Source organism: Equus asinus, chromosome 24, assembly GCF_041296235.1.
Source record: "Equus asinus isolate D_3611 breed Donkey chromosome 24, EquAss-T2T_v2, whole genome shotgun sequence".
NCBI lineage: Eukaryota > Metazoa > Chordata > Mammalia > Perissodactyla > Equidae > Equus > Equus asinus.
The window spans coordinates 14,430,269-14,452,603 of record NC_091813.1 but is presented as its reverse complement, the minus strand read 5'-3'; the positions used below and the strand labels follow the sequence as shown (position 1 = coordinate 14,452,603).

The 22,335-nt window shown below is 40.4% G+C and overlaps 1 protein-coding gene across 7 annotated transcripts in view; it reads left to right on the top strand.

Moving 5' to 3' along the window:
- SLC17A5 (solute carrier family 17 member 5) overlaps positions 1–22,335 on the top strand; it is a 69,444-nt gene that overhangs the window by 8,912 nt on the left and 38,197 nt on the right. For all 7 annotated transcript variants that reach the window (XR_011497788.1, XM_044757364.2, XM_014828636.3 and 4 more), the window contains exons 2-6: positions 2–198; positions 1,928–2,161; positions 11,935–12,022; positions 13,965–14,051; positions 14,814–14,932. Coding sequence is in view for 6 of the 7 variants with exons in the window: in XM_044757364.2 (XP_044613299.1) it covers positions 2–198; positions 1,928–2,161; positions 11,935–12,022; positions 13,965–14,051; positions 14,814–14,932 (725 nt within the window). In the remaining variant the exon portion in view is untranslated. The remainder of the gene's footprint in view (position 1; positions 199–1,927; positions 2,162–11,934; positions 12,023–13,964; positions 14,052–14,813; positions 14,933–22,335) is intronic.

The following is a 22,335-nucleotide window of genomic DNA, read 5'->3' as shown; positions in this document are numbered from 1 at the left end:
GCTCCGGTGTGCTGCTCTGCTCGTTACAACTTAGCAGTTTTGGCCTTTTTTGGGTTCTTTGTTCTCTACGCGTTGCGTGTGAATCTGAGTGTTGCGCTGGTGGATATGGTCGATTCAAATACAACTTCAGCAGATAACGTAACTTCCAAGGAGTGTGCAGAGCATTCTGCTCCCGTGAAAATCCTTCGTAGTCAAACGGTAAGTGATATTTTTTAAGCAAACAATCTTAATCCTAAAATACGTCCAAGTAAAGGTATTGAAAGGCCTTTCTGTATCCTCCAGAAACCACGAACACTTTCTTCATGTCCCCTCTGAGGCGCTGTCTTTTGTGTTTTCCCGGCATCTGGTTGAACAGTAACTTGTCACTATAGCTCCTGTGGCTGTGCTGTAACGCACATTTTGAAAGTTGTTTTTCACTTTCTTCTATTAACATACCATCCTTGAAGAGAATTTGGAAAAACCTGTTTGGCGTAACCAGAAAATTGAGTTGTTTTAGATGTTGCTAAATAGTTTTTGTAGGACTATTATTTTAGTAGCTGTTTTACTTACAAGATTCCTGTGGAAGGACAGCTTAGATCATCTCAACTGCAGAATGAAAGATAAGAATGGGGGCATTCTTTTCCACAATTTACACATGCCGAACCTAAGCTACTTAAATCATTTTGCCTGCCTCATGTTATAGTGGAATTGATAAGTGTGCGTTTATCATTTGTTCAAAATTGAACTTTACAATCTTAAAGTATTTTATTTTGCTTATCACACGAGGAGACAGTACAGAGAGAAGGACTGGTGTCCTTTGTTACGAGTCTGTTTTCGTCCATTGTCGGTGCTTGCAGAGGAATGGATCACACTTGGGCATGTCTCCTCCGCCCTTTGCAAACAAGAGCGTCAGGCAGGGAAGAGGTTTTCTCCCAGACGAGCACACAGACAAAATAATGACTTGTCAAGAATGTTTATGTCTGACTTCAGTACCGTAGCTGAATACATATTTGGGTGCATGTCACCCACTTTCCCCACTCCACCCCGTGACCTGTAATTGCTGGACAGTTCATGCAGTCCTAGAGTACTACGGATGAGCCACAAATTGGTAGCTAAACAAGGATAATTAAGGATTTGCTTTGTGTCTCTCCCTTTGGCGAGAGCTTTGCTGATCCAGCTCCTTTTCTTCACCTGCCTTGTGTCGACAATAGAAAGAAATCCTGGAACGGTTCTTGACACCTTGCCTCGATTATACAGCTCCAGGTGTTAAAGATGTCAGATATTCAGATCAGTCCCTAAATCTTCACTATTACCTTAGTATGTGCTGCTGCTAATTCAAGGACATTTCCTAGTAAGGGGAAGTTTATGGCTTTGTTTAAATTCTTGCCCTTTTGTATTGTTCTATATGCTTCTTCAAGTGCTGGGTCTGAAATGGGGGAGATATTAATGATCTATATCTATGCATACTAATAGCCAACATTAAGTGAACCCTTAGTGTGTCAGGCCTGCTTTCATGTGCCTTTGTCATTTGTTCTTCCCAGATCACAAGTCCAGTAAGGAATAGTGCTGGGCTTGAACCCAGGCCTGTCTCACAAGCCTGGTTCAGCCACTACAGTCCCCTGTTTAGTAGCTTTCTTCATTAAGCCTGTCCCTCTTGTTTGAGGCTTGTTGGTCGTGGTCCCTACAAAGCCTCTACAACTCATTTGATAGCCTAGCTTATAAAATAGCAGGCCTTCCTGAGGTTTATAGCTTTCAGTTATTCCCCATTCAGTCCTGGAAACTGCATGTCTGTGTCATGGTGACTTACCTGCCGAGTGGAAAGTTTGCACGTGCTTCAGCTGAAACGGTGCTTCAGAATTGCGTGTATGTGTACTTACATGCCAGTGAAAGAAAGAAGCTGTTTAGTAAAGGTCTTAAAAGCTGGTTTTTCTCCTGCTGCTCTTTCTAGGGTAAAAGGTACCAGTGGGATGCAGAGACCCAGGGGTGGATTCTCGGCTCCTTCTTTTACGGCTACATCGTCACGCAGGTTCCCGGGGGCTACATTGCTCGCAAAGTCGGGGGGAAGCGGCTGCTGGGATTTGGGATCCTTGGCACTGCTGTCTTCACCCTGTTCACACCCATTGCCGCAGATTTTGGAGTTGGAGCTCTCGTTGTGCTCAGAGCACTAGAAGGACTTGGAGAGGTAATTTTTTTCTCTCTTTTGTTTTTCTTCTTACCCTATATCATCTCCTTGCCCATTCTTTGGTACGAATATGAACCTAAAATTGACATTGGAGGATAACAGGGATTTATTCTTTAATTAGAAAAATGATTAACTAGAAAATAACCCAAGTAGGTTTTGTGTGTGGTCAGTGAAGTCTCAAGTGGGAGTGATGCGGGGACGGTGAGCCGAGAAGTCGAAAGAAAAATTTCTTGGACTCTCAAGGTCTGGCAGTAGTGCTCTTTTATTTAGAAAATAGTGTGGAATAGCATGGGGACAGGACCCATGGGCGGTCAGAGCTCCTGCTGCTGCCCTGAGTTGAGGGTTAGGGCTAATTTTATAAGACATGGGTACGTGACTTATTTTTACTGGAAAAAGAAAAGATGATGTAAAAAGTCATTAAATGATTTCAGTGCAGACGGGGTCTGGTTATTGTGCGGTCGTATAACTTTAGATATGAATCTGGTCATATAGATCAGCATGTAGGTGAGGATGCCCTGGGCTTCTCTCCCTGGGGCAGCCCTAATTCATACCATAAAAATCCACCGGGTCATATAGTTCGGCATGTAGGACAGGTCACCTTGGGCTTCTCTACCTGGGGCAGCCTTAATCCACACCATAAAATCCATCGGGTCATATAGATTGGCATATAGGCCAGGTCACCTTGGGCTTCTCTCCCTGGGGCAACCTTGATCCACATCATAAAATCCCCCCTGAACCCATTTGGCCCCGAAATCTTTTGGGGATATGGATGATGGTCAATCTTCTGTAACTACTTCCGGCTGTACAAGGTCGTAGAGCTGTCCCTAAATGGGGCCATAGGTATAGGAAGGAGGTTCAGCGGACCGGAAGGCTGCACCCGTGGAGTCCAAGGCTGACAAGGTGTACAGATCCTCTGGAGACGAGAGAATCGTTTGACGAGAGGTGGTCCAGGAGGTGAAACAGTGGAAGACAGAGCAGGTCCAGCGCTGTTGCAGGTTGGGTAGGTTAGCAGGAGGAGATATAGTAAATGTAGTTCTACCCTGCATCCAGACGAAGCCTAGGGGGCATCGTCCAATCCATCCAGGTGGTAGCCAAGGCCATAAGTGGGAGCCACATAACTACTGAGTGCCATTAGGGGCTAACCAACGTATGCTGGGCCGCCTATCCCAGTCAGTCCCAAACCAATCAGTATTTTTTTAAGGCTATGATATGAGAACACATGTAACGGGGAATTTTCCCCATAGGTCAGGTGCTATTAGGCCATGTATCACAGGTGTGATTGGTTTGTTCCCAACATAGAGTGGCCTTTTGACTGAGTTGACCACTAATAGGAGTGAGCCAAATATATTCGTCCCAAATTTGATATAGTCCATCCTGTGTGTATCGATAAGTTGGGGACTTTACCTTTGGAACTTGTTGTTTATGATCCACCTGTGACAAGGCAAATCTAGTTAGTATTTGGGCAGTAGTATTGAAGGAAAAGGTTTGATTGTGGCCAGGGAGCTCCCAGGTATCAGAGATGGATGGCCACAAGGAGACATTATGATTAGTAATAGATGAATCTTGTAGAAAAGAAGAGCTAGAATCTAATATCCATGAATGCGTACTATAGCTTCTGCGGAAACATAATTTTTTCTCTCTAAAATCACCCTCATTTTTACAAAAGATAGGCAAATTAAGATTAACTGGTTTGCAAAATAAGTGTAGTTTCAATAAAACTTGATCCAAGTATTTACATAAGTGCAGCAAGAATAGCAATTGATTATGCAGGCTCTTTTAAATCTGCTTTGCTGGAATTTTTTTATGAGGAATGTCAGATTGAACTGTAAAGGCCTCTCGAGGCCAGAAAAGCCAAGCCAAGGACTTGCCATCAGATTTTGCCTGCAATACCTACAAGTTTGGGTGGACTCCTCTCTTCTCGAGGTCCCCCAAAATATTCTGAGGTTCCTTGCACCTGCCAGATAAGCAAGCTTCCTTACTTACCAGGCAAGATTGCAAGAATCTCTGTAAACAAGGTACCAGGCCCATATTTCCAAGTGGCTTTATTTCCAGAAAGTCCAATCTTTGTTCCTGAAAAGCTGTCTTGTCATGTCTGAGCCTGTATGTTTCTCTCAAATATGACATTCCAGTCAAAGCTTTGGTAAGATAACCAATGTGTCCTGTTATAAGGAGAACAGATTCTTAGTGAACTTATGCAATAACTATCTTACCACGAAATAATCATACTCACAAAGAGTTTCCAAATTCTGGAGGGATCAGGTAGGGAGAAAAAGATAAATGTTTCAGTTTTGCTCATAAAGATATAATTTCACTAAATTGCTGTAAGTCATAGTTAGCATAAGAGAAAAGATTTCCTTAAATCTGAGAAATCAAAACTCAACAATATTTCCAACAGAAGTCATAAAAAAATTATAATCATCCTCATCAGTTCACACAGTCCTGTATAATCAATTCTTGAACTTAATCTTCTGTTAGGAGGTCTGTGAGCTCAGTTTCTCCGTTAGAATTCTCTAATTTCTTACCCAGTTCAGTTTTATAATCTGAAAGTTTATCATAAACCTGTAGTTTAGAACCTTGTGTCAGAATCCTTTCCAGGAATTTCTCTGAAGACGAAAAATATTGGCAAAAGCAAAAAGCATCAGAGTAAAACAGCAACTATCTGCAAATGACAAAAGACTCAAAAGGGCAATTGACAAAGAAACTTAGCTACTTCTGTGACATACAACACTTCTAGATAATAGCTAGAATTATGACTGATAACCAGGACAGATCAGAATTTTAGGAATGCTATATAATTTTAAGACACCTGTATTAATAGCATTTACCCACATAATACCACCTAAGGAAGTTTATCATCACTTATCTGACAATGCTTCCCATGTAGTTTAATAGACCAAATAAGCCTAATTAGTTTAGTATTTTCCTCCTTATAGGAAGAGAGAGAACAAATTTCTTTGAGAAGTCTCAGGGGCCCTCTGAAAATCCTCAGAGAAATTTTTCTTCCATCCACCAGGTCAAAAGAAAGCCTTCATTCAGGATGTGAATATTTTTGAGGGAGAAGCTTGTCAAAAATATCAAAAGTTTTTAAAACACTCGTTCAAATAGGAAACAACACTCACTGTGAAACAATGCTCAGGTATCCATTCAAAGAGACAACAGAAACAGTCAAGAGCAAACAACACAGTCAAAAAATTTTAGGAGAGACCTCTTTCTTTCTGAATATAGGAAATTATTTTAACAAAACATAGATTTTTATCTCTTAGGTAGAGTTAGAGCAGGCCAAAAGTTCAAGAAAATTATCCTTCAAGAGAAAGCCAAATTTTAATTTCTGCACCAGCTTATTTTTAACATTAAAACTCATTTACTTAATTAGATTTACTTTAATCTTAGTCTACTTGAGCAGGCGTAAAACTCCTTTCTGAATTTCTCTTTCACAAACCTTCCTCAACTTTCTTTTGCCTTCAGAATTTGTCCCATGCTTGCTTTCTTCCCTTCTAGTACATTAGGACAAATTTATCTTTCTTAACCCAACAAACAAAAATACTTCCATTCTTTATACCCTCCTTACTGAAAACATACATTTTAACTTTCCTTGAATACAGAGCTGTTTTCCTTATTAATTTCCAGTAGCTTCAGTTATATATGTTAATTAGAACTTTTAACCCTTAACAGACCCTAGTGGACGCTAAAAAGGTAAGCAATTACAAATTGTCTTTTATATCAGCATTCTAAACACTTCATAATTTCTGGAAACACGCCGCTTTACAGTAACAGACCCAAAGACTTTTAGCCTCTCTGCAATAAGAAGCCAAAAGTAGATAACTTAGATATGTTTAGCAATAATGTTTGTGTTCTATCCAATCCAAAGATGACCCAGATACTCAGATTTTTATCATTTAACTTAACTTGGCAAAACTCAAGATTGCTATCAAAAAGAATTTGGAAGCTGTTTTTTTCCCCCCGAGTATACAGACCATAAAACAGATATTGTACCCACTTTTATCTATTTAAATTATTTGTTTCCAACAATTATGTTCAGATTACCTACGAAAACGTCATGAGACATTAGACAAAACTGGTCCTCATTTAAAGCTATTATTTTGCTGACAAATTTCTAACAGACAACGTGAACTTATTTGACTAGTAAACCCAGGCTGCATGCCTGCATCGTATGCAAATACCAGCAGCTCTGACAGCAAGACTATTTTCAATCAAACCAACAAACTTAAACAAGCTTTCATTTACCAAAGATTAATTCACATCACGTTAACTTGAAGGACATTGGATTAATTTCTCCTACATTTAGAATTTATGTAAGCACTTACTTTAAGCCAATTAAACAGAGCTCTTAATTTTGGCCATACCATCCTGAGGTAAAATATCACACATATAACATACATATAGACACACGTATACAGAGACTGCACAGCTATTGTTTTACCAATATTTGTGGAGAAGATACTCAAGATGCTCGATTTTTTGGCAAGGGCACACTTATGGCTGTTTTTTTCCTCCCCACCCCTTTTTTTTTTTAACTCTTCGGAATTAGTGATGGGCTAGGTAGTAGTTCCTAGAGAGGGGAGATGATAATCCTTTTTCGAGATAAAGGAACTGGGTGGAATCTGAACTGCCTCTAGAGCTGTATTTCCAGTCTTGAAAGGATTTTTAAGGACAGTTGCTCTTGATTTCCTAGAAACTGGATTGTAACTTGAATGACATTCTAGGTTGATCTACCTGTCCAACTACATCGTAAAGGCACAGAGAAACCCCTCAAGTTTTCTCCCGGCTGGAGTTTCTGGGGCATAACCCATGCAATTGAAAGTGTTTCCAATTAGTTAGAATGCAGCCGAGTGGTGAGTCTCTGGGGATGCTTACGGCGTTCCTCATGGCAGTAAAGCCAGTGTCCGACTGACAGTGGACTGGAGAAGGGTGCAGAGCCCGATTGCAGGTGTCAACATAATTATAAGATTTAGTCAAGTCCCACTTAGCCAGGGCACTTTGTCCCTGAGCCAGCACGGTTGAGGCAGGGAAGCAGGAGGCAAAGGCCTGGAACTGGCTGGAGGCCGGGGCTCCCAGTGCCAGGGTTGAGAGTTAAGTCCCTGACAAAATGTTCTCAAGTTTTCGATTTTACAGAAGGTCCAGGTTCTGGTCACGTCCAGCCTGAACTTAACCTTGCCTTGGTAACAACAGAGGAGATGATAAACAAAACAGACAAAGAAAGGAAAAGAAGAGATCAGCCCTACCCTCATGGCCTCTTCCTGAGGGTTATCAAGATAAGACTCACACAACAGTTCCCGTGCTGGGGCACACTACCCTAGCATGACAGTTCACAGAATAAATCACAGGTCTCCTACCTTCATAGCCAACTCAGTAGTTGACTAAAATACTCTGAGTCAACCATCAAGAGAGGGCACCCCACTTGGGGTCGCCGGGGTAATCAGGCCCGGAAACCCAAAGTTGGGGCTCCCAGGGGTGGAGCCTTTGACTCTTTAAAGATTTCTTTGTTTCCCGGTTGCAAAGCTCAAAAGGAGACCAAAATGGCCATTGTAACTCTAAGAGAGATGAAAGAAACGGGTCCATTACCTTGAAAATCCCCCTGAACCTAGGGCAGCGTCCTACCATTGTTCCTACTATGGGGTTCCTATAGCAAGGGGTGATGGGGGCGTCCCCTGGCATTGCATCCTTTGTATACCTTCCCTGTTATGCCTGGCAGTAACAGGTGCCTGGTGAATGGTCCCCGAGAGAAAAGAACTTTAAGAGAGATGAAAGAAAAAGAGCCATTACCTTGAAAATCCCCCCAGTGGGGTTCCTGTAGCAAGGGATGATGGGGGCATCCCTTGAACATCTTCCCTATTCTGCCTGGCAGGAATAGGTGCCTGGTGAATGGTCCCAGAGAGAAAAGGAAGCATTACCTTGAAAATCCCCCCAATGGGGTTCCTGTAGCAAGGGATGATGGGGGCATCCCTTGAACATCTTCCCTATTCTGCCTGGCAGTAATAGGTGCCTGGTAAATGGTCCCCAAGATAAAAGGATAGAGAAAAACAGTGAGGAATTTTCTGCCAGTCTGGGGGACATTCTACCCAATTGCAGCCTGAAGCCATTCTCCCAAGAACCGGTTCCCATACTCAAGCAAAGGTTAGAGTTTGGTACTTTCCTTGAACCGTAATCCCAATTGGGACTTTCCCGCAGTTCAGAGTGTGGTCAGGAGCATAGGGAGGGATCCCAATCCAGCCTTAGGAAAAGAAACTTTCCACAGGAGTCTTGGAGATTGGTGACCATCCTAATGACTTAAGTGGTTGACCCGTGCCCACGTAAAACTTATATATTAGAGACAGAGTCAGGAAGGAATGGATTAATTCATTCTACATCACCCTGAGGCTTAAGGTACTGATTCTCTTCAAGCTGAATACCACGATTTGCCCCATAGAGTAGCCATGGGCAGCAAACGTGGATTCATACAGCTGTCCAAGAAAGTTCCCGATGAAGAAGTGAATTTAGATCCATCCTTGAAAAAGAGAAAGGCACAAGGAAGAAAAGGGCACTTACCAGAACTCCAGCTCACAAGCCGATGAAGCAAGATCCCCGTTCGGGCCACCAGAAATGATGTGGGGACGGCAAGCTGAAGAATCGAAAGAAAGATTTCTTGGACTCTCAAGGTCTGCCAGTAGTGCTCTTTTATTTAGAAAATCGTGTGGAATAGCGTGGGGACAGACCCATGGGCAGTAAAGAGCTGCTGCCCTGAGTTGAGGGTTAGGGCTAAATTTATAAGGCAGGGGTACGTGACTTATTTTTACTGGAAAAAGAAAAGATGATGTAAAAAGTCATTAAATGATTTCAGTGCAGATGGGGTCTGGTTATTGTGCGGTCATATAACTTTAGATATGAATCTGGTCATATAGATCAGCATGTAAGTGAGGATGCCCTGGGTTTCTCTCCCTGGGGCAGCCTTAATCCACACCATAAAATCCATCTGGTCATATAGATTGGCATGTAGGTGAGGATGCCCTGGGCTTCTCTACCTGGGGCAGCCTTGATGCACATCAGGAGCACCCCAAAGTTGGAGGCTTTGCTGGAAGACTAGAGCAAACATGTTCCAGGGAACACTTCACAGCTTTCCCTACTCTTTCCTCCCTCAGGAGACAAGAAAATAAGCCCCTATTAAAATAGTGAGAGAGACCATCCTTAACCTCTTGAACTTTTGTCACAGTTTATCTCTGCTCGATCATTGATTGCTCAGATCTAAACATATTTACACAATAGATTGTTGAATTGCCTTGTCTTACCTTTAAATTTGTTGTTATTCATAGAACTTCTTCTTTATCATTTGTTCTTTTTTCTGGTCCTAGAGACAAACAATTTGTCATTTTATGTAACTATCTTTCTTTAGTTCTGTGATTCTTCTGGCCTTTCTGCTGCTTTTAGAATTGTTTTTATTCATTTTTATCTCTTTTTCCTCTCTTTCTAAGATTTTTATTTAAAATGTTTTAAATTCCTTATCTTTCTTTTCCTTTCCACTTCTGTTTTGCATTTCATCGTGTGTACCTCCATCTTTAAATAATGATCTTTTTTTGTTTCTAACTTTGAACTTCTACCCGTGAAACTGAACCGTAGGTTTCTTTTGCTCTCTCTTAACATTTCTTTACCCAAGCAAGATAGTGACCTCTGGGTTTTGTGTATAGCAAGATTATTTTAGGTAACAGGGTCTCGTGCGGTGTTGGAAAAACACTGACTGGAGTCATAAAATCAGAGTTTGAGTAATAACTCCACTGTATGTAAGGGTGAAAGCTTAGGTGGGTCCTAGTCTCTAGACCTCAGTTCTGTCAGTTTTAAAATTGGGACTAAGCGCCTGCCGCATCCTCGGTCCCAGCTCAGGTGGGGTGAGGATTGCTAGAATACTTTGGAAATTGCCAAGTGCTATTTCAATTTAAGCTTTGGTCACTCATCTGAACGTTCTTATTTTGTCCTTACCGAACAGAGGTGTACTAAATAAACCCTCTTGACTACAAGATAAAAAACCCCTCTATTACCAGCTTCCTCTTCTCCTCACCTGAGTAAAATATACTTAATTGTAGTATATTTTCTCTGATCCAGATATTGGAATCTCCTTGCTGAATGTATTCCCATATTTTAGCTTCCTGTTTATGCCACTAATTTAGCATTATAATATGTTGATTATATTACAACTGCTATCTCAAGTGACCATTTTATTTCCAAATAGAATTTAAGTTGTGTTTATTCTTCGGTTCTTTCATCTTTCTCCATTCTTCCAGTATGTATCACATGTACATCGCCTGATTCATGAACTTAGGTCAGCATCTTTCATCACTAGCATCTAACTCATCACTTTCATCACTAGCATCGTAAATATGCCTGCATTGTCTGTAAACAACAGAATCTCTGTGGACATTTCTGAACATCTTAAGCTTTATTCTCTAATGACTCATCCTGTGGATGCTCCATGATACAGATTCTTATCGAGTTGCAGTGCTGCCTAAATCATTTTTGCCTTCCATTAGTATTTCTTTTTTCTTTTTTTGTTTTTGAAAGAATCAGCAGAAAGTACAAAGTATTAAAGCACTTATTCTCTCCATTTATGATAGCACTTCCCATCATTTATCTTTACGACAGTCATGCAAGATAGAGTATTATCTGTTTTACAGATAAAGAACCTGAAGTTCAAGGAAGGTAACTAATCTATCTGAGCCACAGTTAGTGAGCGGCCGAGGAGAGCTACGAACCTCTGCTTCGAATTTGCCAAAACCTCTTCCTTCCACTCCTGCAGCATCTGCTCCTCTCCCAAGTCTCGTTGAGCCTCCCTGCCCACACTGCTCCATTGCCTCTCCGCATGAGTAATTGGCATTTACTAGGCTAGTTATCACTAGAAAAAACAAAAAAAGACTATAAACACTCAATTGAATTCACCCTTTTTTTGGTAGGACCATTTTTCCTGTTGATTGAGGTCAATTTGAATTTTATTCCAGTATCCCACAGTGTTGTTGTTAGTGCCGTCGAGTGGATTCTGACACTTAGTGACCCTGTGTCCAGCAGAGCAGACCCCCGCCTGGTCTTTTGCAGCATCCTCCCACCTTCCAGCACTGTATCAGATGATGCTCCACTGCTGTTTACACGGTTTTCATGGCCAATTTTTTCGGAAGTGGGTGGCCAGGTTCTTCTTCCTAGTCTGTCTTAGTCTGGAAGTTCCGCTGAAACCTGTCCACCATGGGTGACCCTGCTGGTATTTGAAATACTGGTGGCACAGCTTTCAGCATCACAGCAACGTGCAGCCGCCACACTATGACAACCAACAGACTGGCGGTGTGGTTACCTGAGCAGAACAGGAAGAAACCCAGGCTGTGGAGGTGAGAGCCCCGAATCTTAACCACTAGACCACCAGGACTGGCTTCCCAAAGTATTAGCTCAGTATTTTTAAAAGTTAGGTATTGGTGACATTCCCATTTCATTCAGGCCGTTAATAAAGTGAATGAGTAACGTTCTTTTAGATTTACTGTAACCCTTACCTTGCAGTCTTCAAACCAGTTGAGAGAATCCACAGATCTTTGTTCAGATTTTCAAAGTGCTTCATTATGGTACTTGGAAAGTACTTCGGTATGCGGCATTTTCACTCAGCAGTGTGAAGACATCTCACTTCATGGAACCTGATTCTAGTTTGATTTTTATCCAGAAATGTCTCTTTCAACAAAATACTCAACTGAACTTAAAACGTTAACAAAACTACTTTGTATTTCATCAAAAATATCTTTTTCCCTCCTCAGGGTGTCACTTTTCCAGCCATGCATGCCATGTGGTCTTCTTGGGCTCCCCCGCTTGAGAGAAGCAAGCTTCTTAGCATTTCATATGCAGGTGAGATAACTGTTCTTGTAAGAGTGTTTGCTACAACTTGTTATGTATATATCAGCCTCAGGGAAGAAGTGTCTGCACACCAGATCATGCAATGGCAGATGCCTCCTCTGGGGGAAAATAAGGTTTTGGGGGCATAACTTTATTATTAATTTTTCTCTTTGCCTCAGTGACATAGAGCAATGTGGCTTAATTGACTAATTTCATTTCCTCCGTCCATCATCATTTGTTTCAAAACATGTTGCATTTTCGTATATTGGTATAGAGGATGCTGTTTTTTTTGGTCCAACAGCTGGAAAATTGAACACTTTTTTCCTTAAATTGTGATTAAATTTGATTGTTTAGTGAGCATATCATGGCTCACAGCCTCTCTCTTCATACGTCTTTTTCCTGTGCATTTATTTGCCATCATTTTGATCTATGGGTGAGATAGCATGAGCTTTATATGTGAATTTATAATTTTCCCAGATCACAGACTGAATGAAAATATTTTGACCTGACTACTTTTAGATACAGTGATTGAGACTGGCCTCTATGTGGTGACTCTAAACTGAAATCTGAAGGATAAGGAGGAGCCAGTTACGCAGAGAGAAGAGCATTCCAGCCAACCAGAACAGCATGTACAAGGGCCCAGGCAGGAGATAACACAGGTCTCAGAGAAGTGAAAACCACTGTGGGTGGCTAGAACATCACGGATCAAGAGGATAATGGCAGAAGATGAGGTTAGAGAGACAGACAAGAGCCAGATTATATCAGGCCTTTCAGGCCACAGAAAGGAATGTAGTTGTGTTTTGTTTCCAAAATACAATGGGGGAGCTTCAGAGGTTTCAATCAAGAGAGAGGCGCGATCCAGTTTACATTTTAAAAAGGTGCTTCTTGCAGCTATGTAGAGATTGACATGAGAAAGTGATGATAAGTCCAAGAACAGGTACCATCTGTGGTCCCTCTTTACATATTGAATAAAGTCGAAGCATGAATCAGGGGCCGGATTCTTTATAGTCTTCACTGCTTGGTTTCAGCTAGTCTGGTCCTGGCACACAGTGGCTGACGTGGAGTAGATATTCAGTAACTATCCAACCTATGTTTCCAGCCTTTACCTTCTATTCCTTTCCTGCGCCCAAGTGACATTCCCAAACCCACCCTCTTTCCTACTTCCTTTCCTGTGCTCATCCTGTTACATCTGCCTCTGAGTCTTCTTTCTTACCTTATTTCTATGAGACCAAATCTTACTCATCTTTTCAAAGTCTGCTGCCACCTCTGAGATCCTTCCCTGACCTTTGGAAGTCAGAGGAAATCTGTCCCGTGTTTGAACTTCCGTATTGCTCGGTGACGCTTAACACATAATAATTATTTGTTTATATTTATTTCCTATGTAAGACTAAAACTTGTGACTAGAAACAATGTCTGATTATTTTAGCTCCCACTGTACCTACTAAGATGTCTTGTGTTTGGTGGTTAAAATGAATTTTATTATTCGTTTATCTGAAATAATTGTTTGTAATATATTTGGGGCAAATCAGATTACTGGAAGCTTCATTCTTATTTCATCAAGTATGCTGCCGGTTATGTTTATCAGCTTTAGAGACCATCTTTGAACCTTTCCCCAAACACCTGATTTCTAACACATTTACGACTACTGTGCTTTACTAGCTCATATTATGTAGGAGGTCTTATACTGATTGATGCCTTTTAATTCATCAATAGCTACATAGTTGTAACTGAGGTAACTACTTATTAATGTATATGTTTTATGTATTGTGAGTTTTTTAATAATCCTTTAAGAGAATGGATTGTTTATGTTTACATGTGACTAATTCACCTCCTGTGGGATCTGATTCATTCTTTCTTTTCTCCATTATCTGTTAGCTTCTTCTTTTAGCAGGAGACCTGCCCCTTCTTTGTTCCTCTCTCTCCAAAGTTTATGAAGTCTTTGTTGTTGTTCTAGGAGCACAGCTTGGAACAGTAGTTTCTCTTCCTCTTTCTGGAATAATTTGCTTGTATATGAATTGGACTTATGTCTTCTACCTTTTTGGTAAGTTTATTCAAAAATTTAACCTAAATTATAATGTAACAAACCCAAAATGTAATAGTAGCCTAATAATTGGTTAAAAATATATATTTTAACTCACTGAAATAACCACCTCCTAAACCACAAAGCTCTAAAACACTTACTGATAACTTGTTTTTAAATTTGATATGGTTGAAAGGCTCTAGCTGAGTTAGACCTGGTGTTAGTTTTGGAATATTTCTCAATAGAAATTGCTACTGAATAAATTACTATGTTGAATATTATTAAAATGTGTATTTTGAAAATATTTCTTCTCGAGCAAAGTAAGGTGCTCTCACTTGGTAGTTTTAATCTTTTTTTCTTTGTATTTAGTCCCAGGGCCTTCGTTTCTCAATTTCATTAGCAGGATGGTACACATTTTTAGTAAATTAGATTGCCACATAGACATTTCATGCCAGAACTGTATCTGCAATCAAAACAAAAAACAAATCAATAAACAAAAACAGGTCCCTGTGGAAATAATAGATTGTGGAAGTTTATTTTTTTAAAGATTTGTCTGGTAGACCCTGATAGACAGGGTCTTGTGGTTAAAAGTTGTTCTCTTCAAAATTTATAGGAAACAATACAGATAGCAGTTATCCTATTAAAGAATTTGGAGAGGAACTTGAAATGAAAGCTAAGCTGAAACCAATTTTACAATGAGTGTATTGTTGCATAATTTTTTCAAGGCATGTAAAACTTGCTGTTGTTGCATTTTAATTTTAACTATTATTTTTCTATTTTAAGGTATAGTTGGAATCATTTGGTTTATTTTATGGATCTCACTAGTCAGTGATACACCAGAAACTCACATGAGAATCTCCCAGTATGAAAAGGAATACATTCTTTCATCATTAAGAAATCAGGTATGGACTTTGGCACATCTTAAAAATAATCTCAGGGGACCAGCCCAATGGTGTAATGGTGAAGTTCGTGTGCTCCACTTTGGCAGCCCAGGGTTTGCCGGTTCAGATCCCAGGTGCAGACCTATGTACCGCTTATCAAGCCATGCTGTGGCGGCATCCCACATACAAAGTAGAGGCAGATGGGCACAGATGTTAGCTCAGGACCAGTCTTTCTAAAAAAAAAAGATAATTTCAGAACCTTTTTTTCTTCAGAATTAAGATACTAATTTTTTTAATACGTATTTCTATTGTGCATGTTCCAGGCAAAGTAGACCAAGCCAATGAAATAAATGCACAAAGTATTGGTTTGTTTTGTCTAAGAAATTTCCGTTTGTCCTAGATGAAATCTATGAAAAATTACTTTTTGTTTTTTTTAAAGATTGACACCTGAGCTAACAACTGTTGCCTATCTTCTTTTTTTTTCTTTTTTCTTCTCCCTGAAGCCCCCCAGTACATAGTTGTATATTCTAGTTGTGGGTCCTTCTGATTGTGCTATGTGGGACACCGCCTCAGCATGGCCTGATGAGCAGTGCCATGTCTGCACCCAGGATCCAGACCAGCAGGACCCTGGGCCACCAAAGCAGAGCATGCGAATTTAACCACTGGGCCACAGGGCCAGCCCCGAAAAATTACTTTTTTAAGTCATTTTAAACCTTGTAGAGTAATAATTATCAAGTAAGTCTGGTTTGTCTTTTCTTCTTAATTAGTAGAAAATAAAACATGTTATTTATGAAAGGAATCTTATAGTTACATTGTAAATGTTAGTTGTTAAAAAACTAACTAGTGTGTTTTTATCTGTATTTTAAATGAGAATAATTTAATGAGGAGAACAGCACATTTATTATATATAATAGTATATGATATATACCTGTTTGCTCCTCTAGAGTAGCTCTTTAAAAAACATATCTTATTAAAGCTAGATTTGTATCACTTAAGCACAATAGCAAGTCAGAAGTAAAAATCTAGTATATTTAATATAGTAAATTTTCAAGCCATGGAAATAAAATATTTGCCTTTTAGGAGGAATAAAAGAAAGAAGATGAGAACAGTAGGAAAAATTAAAATATATACAGTCTTTTCTTAGCATTGGCAGTAGCTTCATAGTCACTTTATTAGTTTAAGAACATAAAATATTTTGCATAAAACTTTTTGCCCATTAAGTTACTTTATTGATATTTTCAATGTTTTTTGTTTTGTTTGTTTTTTGCTAAGGAAGATTCACCCTGAGCTAACACCGCTGCCAATCTTTCTCTTTTTTATGTGAGCCGGCGCCACAGCATGGCCACTGACAGATGAGTGACGTAGGTCCACACTCAGGAACCAGACCCGGGCCTCCAAAGCGGAGCACGCTGCACTTAACCACTAGGCCACTGGGGCTGCCCCTTTAATTTTTATGTATAGTGTAACCGGGCAGCAATTAAATAGTTACTCATTCGCATTTCTTTTTAAGTTTTTAAATTTTGCTACAAATGTCTATAAGCTGCTGAAGTCTAAAAAATACAGCCACTCTTGGTTTTTGTCAAAGGTTGGCAAAAACTTAGCAGAAATCAGCCATGCAATATAGAAAGTTACTTTGAGATCTTAGTGTCCTCTGTGATGTTAATCAAATGAGTCATGCACTTCTTTCCCCTAAGGAACAGAGAAAAAGAATTTAATGCATTGTGAACAGGTCTTGCCATGTAAAACTTGATATGTTTTGTCTCTTTTCCTCGGTGTTGATGGTCAACAGCTTGCTTCTTCCAATACTGCATTTTTATCATCATTTTTATGGACTTATGAAAACTTTTAGTTTGTTTAGATTTTTTTCAAAAGCTTTTTCTACCTTGACATGTGTCTAAATCTGTCCATTCTCCAAAGCTAAGGTTAATTTGTTTTCCCATATGCTTCAGAAAATGGAATATTCAGAAGCAAGGGGATGAGTAGGACTAGGTCTCATAGAACCCGAGACTGCATTCTTTAACCAGATGAGGTTGTAGTTGAAAATGTCATAAAATGATGATGCGTTACATGAAGCCCCACCTTTAAATCTTGGATGCGAGTAACGTGCAGTGTGTGCCGTACTTCATTCATTCTGTAAACAGTTTCTGAGAACTTCCTATGCCCTAGGTTCTTTGTCAGGTACTGAGGACTTAAAAATTAATAAGACAAAGAAAATGAACAAGACTTGGTTCCTGTGGGACCCATCATCTCCAGAGGGAGACAGGCATGGATGAACAGAATTTCAATATAATACAGGCTGCGTCTCTGGAACAGAGGAGGCAAGGTGTGTAGCCAGCCTGGGAGCAGATAGGAAAGCCCTCTGGTGTCGACGCCCTCCGGCCAAAGACCATGAGGAACATCCGTGCTTGAACAAAGGCGGGGTCCTTGGCGTGTTGCAGTGAGGGAGAAGGCACGCCCTGAGGACCCACTGGGCATCTCGGTGAGGGAGTTGAGAGGAGTTTAGACCTGAGGAGACTGTAAAGAACCAGTGTTTTGCTCTGGAATTGGTGCTGTCAGAAGCAGTAGCAATTTAGGATTGAGTCTCTTGATCCCAAAGGTGGAGCTGGAGCTCTCGTGGTGAAGAAGCCACGGCAAGAGGAAGTGTGCCCCTTATTGTGGTGTAGAGCATTCTTGTTTCCGTCTGCCCTTGGCCCTGGTTATGGAGGGCTCTTACTTTTTGTCCCGATCCTCAAGCTGATAGAGTGGCTTTGTTCACGCTTAGAGGGAGAGCACCGCAGCCCAGCTGCTAGAATTAGGCCAGCTCAGGTGACAACGGCTGCTTTTTTCCTTCTCAATGGTAAAAGCTGTATCTGAATAGTCTTGAAAGGGAATTAGAGTGAACCAGCCAAATTGGGGGAGTGAGAGACGTGCAGGCATTTCAGCCAAGGACATGGGGTGAGCAAAGGCACAGGAGAGAGGGTGAAGGCTGCCAGGGAGTGAGCAGTGAGGAACAGCTGAACGTAAGACAGGCAGACAGCGCAGGAGGTGCAGGGGTAGGCACAAGTCAGCCCGTGGGGCTCTCGAGGTCCAGTGAGGAGCTTACACTTCATCCTCTAGGCGCTGGGACACCATGAATTAGCTGTAAGCTTGAGGCGACAGAATGAGGTTTGCATTGTAGAAAGCTTGTGCCAACAGCTATGTGGAGGGAAAACCTCAGCCAAACAAGCAGGGGCTCCAGTTAGAATGCTTCCTCCATTATCCAGCTAAGAAAAAGTCAATACTTAGAGGCAGAAATGTGATTTCATTCTTACAATAAGTAGATTTTACATTTGTGACAGCATATCTACTTCCAATTCTGACTCAGAAATTGTTATAAAAGAGGAATAAAATCTTCAGGGCACTCGGCAGGTAAGTTCACAGGGCCAACTCATGCTGAGCTCGTGGGCAGGCTGCCTGCAGCCATGAGTGCTCTGAGATTGTCAGCTGCTACTCTGTGCTGGTGCTCTCTGATCAACTGTGAAAGACACTACCACTCCATCCGCTGAAGCTTTCTTTCCCAGAGATCTGGTGTTGGTTTTTTCTTTACTTAATTCTTGAACACAGCAAATGTTATAACTGTTTACTTCTCTTTTATACCTTTTAGAAAGAGTACACAATTTTGCAACATTATGAAGGAAATGGGGGCCTTGGTTTGAATATTTAGTTGACATAAATTAAGAACGCTTATTGCATGCAACTTTTTCTAAATCAATTTGCTGTTACTTGCACTTGATAGGAAAACATTTTTTGTGAAGTTGCACATAGAAGATACTCAAATATTTGTTGAATGACCTTACCTTCCCTATATTCTAGACGATTTCACACATTTGACAACAAATAATTTTTGTAGTTTGTCCTTTTCTGTTTCAACTTGTAATAAAACAAGCTGATTGAGCTATTATTACAAATTTAAGGATACAGTCTCTATATAAGATTCAAGACCTCATTGATTGTCCCTTCAGAAATTCTCTCATCATTCAAATATCTAAAGAAAATTTGCTTTCAGAATGTTGGCAGGGAAAATGATCTGAGCAATTTAAAAATTGCGTGGCATTTTCAAAGAATTTAGAGCTCTGATAAGAACTTTCATAATGTTTTTGCCAACATACAGGTATAATGAAGCCATGGAGAGTGCGTGGATATTGCTTGATTGGCAAGTCATCTCTGACAGTAATGTTTTAGAAACAATAGCAAGAGAATAATTTCTAGATCTAGAATATCAGGAAAAAAGTTGGTTTGTGCTTTATTAAGGTCTTACCGTAAGCCTATTTTGTCCATTGTGGTAGCCACTAGCCCATGTGGCTATTAAATTTTAATTTAATTAAAAATTCAGTTCCCCTGTTACACTAGCCATGTTTCAAGGCCTTAATAGGCACATGTGGCTACTGGCTACCATATTAGACGATGCCGAAATAGAACATTTCCATCATCTTAGAAAGTCCTATTAGACAGTGCTGCCTTACAACCTTAAAGGATTTTTTTAATGTCTGTTGGATACTTGGATAGTTTCTCTTAGTAACATTTAAAAATTCATCTCTAACTTGAATGTTTTTATAAATGAAGATTTTTTTTTGCCCCAAAATATAACTTATAATGTGGAAATACTATAAATTGATCTCACAGTTCTTATTGGGAGAAAAGAAAACTGTTGTAACCCAGGTTACAGATGACACTAAGCCATAACATGTACATATCCTATTCGTCTTCCCAGACCTCCGACTCTGTGGGCCTTGTATTCGTGCAATAAATAGCGATTGAGAACCTGCCACAGGTCAGGCTTATGTCTGGGACATAAAGCTGGCCTCTTTTTCCCGCAGCCTTATTGAGATATAATTGACATATAACACTGTGTGAGTTTAAGGTTTATAATGTAATGATTTGATACTCTTAGGTGTTACGAAATGATTACCACAGCAGGGTTAGTTAATACCTCCATCACCTCACATAATTACTATTGCTTTTTTGTGGTGAGAACATTTAAGATCTACTCTCTTAGGAACTTAGTCACTGTACTGCATATTAGGTCCCCAGAACTTATTCATCTTATAACTAAAATTTCTACCCTTTGACCAACATCTCTGCACTTCCCCCACACCCCCGCCCAGCCCCTGACAACCACCATTCTACTCTGTCTCTATGAGTTCCATTTTCTTTTACTCCACATGTAAATGACATCATACAGTATTTGTCTTTCTCTGATTTTTTTCACTTGGCATAATGCCCTCATGGTCCATCCATGTTGTTGAAAATGGTATATTTCCTTTTCCGTAGCTGATTGTCTAAGACATTGTTCTCTGGGCTCCCAGACCTCGGCCAAGAGGGGTTAGACCTGATTCACGGCCACTTCGGGTTCCCACGGGATTGAGGTCTCTGTCTTCTTGCCAGTGCGCAGGGTCCAAGACTCTTCTAAGGCCCCTTGGCATGTGGTGCCAGATCCCACAACTCCCACGGAACTTTTGTCTGTGGATGGATGCCCAATGGTTAGGGGTGGGGAGATAACACAAGCCGGAGACACCTTATTCCGCTGTCTTGCTGATGTCACTCTCCACATATAGCTGCTCTTGCTTGGAGGATGTTCCAAAAACCTCAGGTTATCAAAAATTCAATTGATATTTATAGGCTGTGAAAATACGCCAGTTTAGCTAAATTTGCTTCATTTGTACAAATAAGATTATGCCTAAATGCTGGTGAAAAGCTACAAAGCTATTATCAGAGCCATACATTCTTCTGAAACATCATTGTCAATAAGTGTAAATACATATAGCAGGAATCTCAAAATTATTACATATTTCAGGTTAAAGTTTATGTCCCAGGAGGGGGGTACATTATTCAGAGTAAATTTAGTTTTCAGAGATGAGATCCATTTAAGCCCGTATGTCTCAACGTACAAGTGTGACTTCACCTCCTTTGTGGGTTTCAAAGCTGCATAAAAAGGGCTCTGTGCCAAATTCCTTTAAACTCTAAATCTCTAGACTGCTCTTTTCCTTCCACTTTGCCCTCAGCTTTTCAAGCAAGGAGGGTAGGGGGGAGGCTGCAGATTTATTTAATTTCTACAGCAATGGGTTCTAACTTTTGCTACACATTGAAATCACCTGGAGATCTTTAAAAACTACTACCACCTACCCCCCACCCACCCCTAACCTAACTTAATTGGCCTGGAGTGTGATCTTGGCCTCAAGGTTTTTAAGCTTCCCAGGTGATTCTAATGTGTAACAAACTTTGGGAACTGTTGTTGCTCTCTAGAATCACCAGTGAAGCCTTTTAAAATAGACGCCTTGCTCCTACACTCAGAGGTTTTGTTTTTGTTTTCAATTCAGCAGCATCAGGTAGAGCATAGCCTTCTGTAATTTTAAAGTGTCAGAGGTGATTCTGAAACATAACTGGATTTGAGAACCACTGCTATATAAGAATGAATGTTCCGGGGCCGGCCCCATGGCCAAGTGGTTGAGTTCGCACGCTCCATCCTGGGCGCGGACATGGCACCACCCATCAGGCCACACTGAGGCGCTGTCCCACATGCCACAGCTAGAAGGACAACTAAAACATACAACTATATACTGGGGGGATTAGGGGAGAAAAAAATAAGATTGGCAACAGTTGTTAGCTCAGGTGCCAATCTTTAAAAAAAAAAGAATGAATGTTCCCTCGCCTTCTCTCCCCGCCATGTCCCCTACATCTTTGATACATAGTGGAAAACACACGAGCATATCTACCAAGTCAATTGAAAAGTCTCTAGGAAAAAGGCCACAAGAAGGTTGATGCTGGTTCTTCCTCTTTTTGAAATAACAGTGAACCCTGGAGGCAGAAACCGCTTTCTCCAGCATTTGAGAAAGAAACCGCAGAGCCTTAGGATTTAGGAAGTGTAATAATCTGATGCCCTAGACCAGTGTCCTTCGTAATCATGCACCAATAAAAAGGTGGGGGTAACGATCTGAACATATGTGTATTTATTCATGGTTATCTACTACTGTGCTTACATACATTATAAAACATGTAAAAATAGACTTTTAAAGAGTGAATAAGATTAAATAAACAGTGTATGCATAAATTTTAATAGGAAAACCTTTTTATCACTTAAAAATTAGTAATAATGATGTTAATTAATGGGAACAGTGTGTTTTCATATGTTGTATTTGATGAGCCTGCCACTGTTTCGCTTGATGAGGTACCTTACAGAGGACTCATGTGAGGAAGTGTCGGCTCTACTATCTTCTCAATGCTTACGTTATTAGAATTCTCTTCTTTTGACTTTCTCTATAAGAATCTTTTGAAGACACTGTTGATTTTGTAAATTTGTTTTAATTAAAACTGGCTAATAAAATCCATTATTCCACTTAAAAAGGTCCGTATAAACTGTAACATGCTGCAGTGCACTGAAGGCAAACCAACAGGTGAGGGTGCCATTA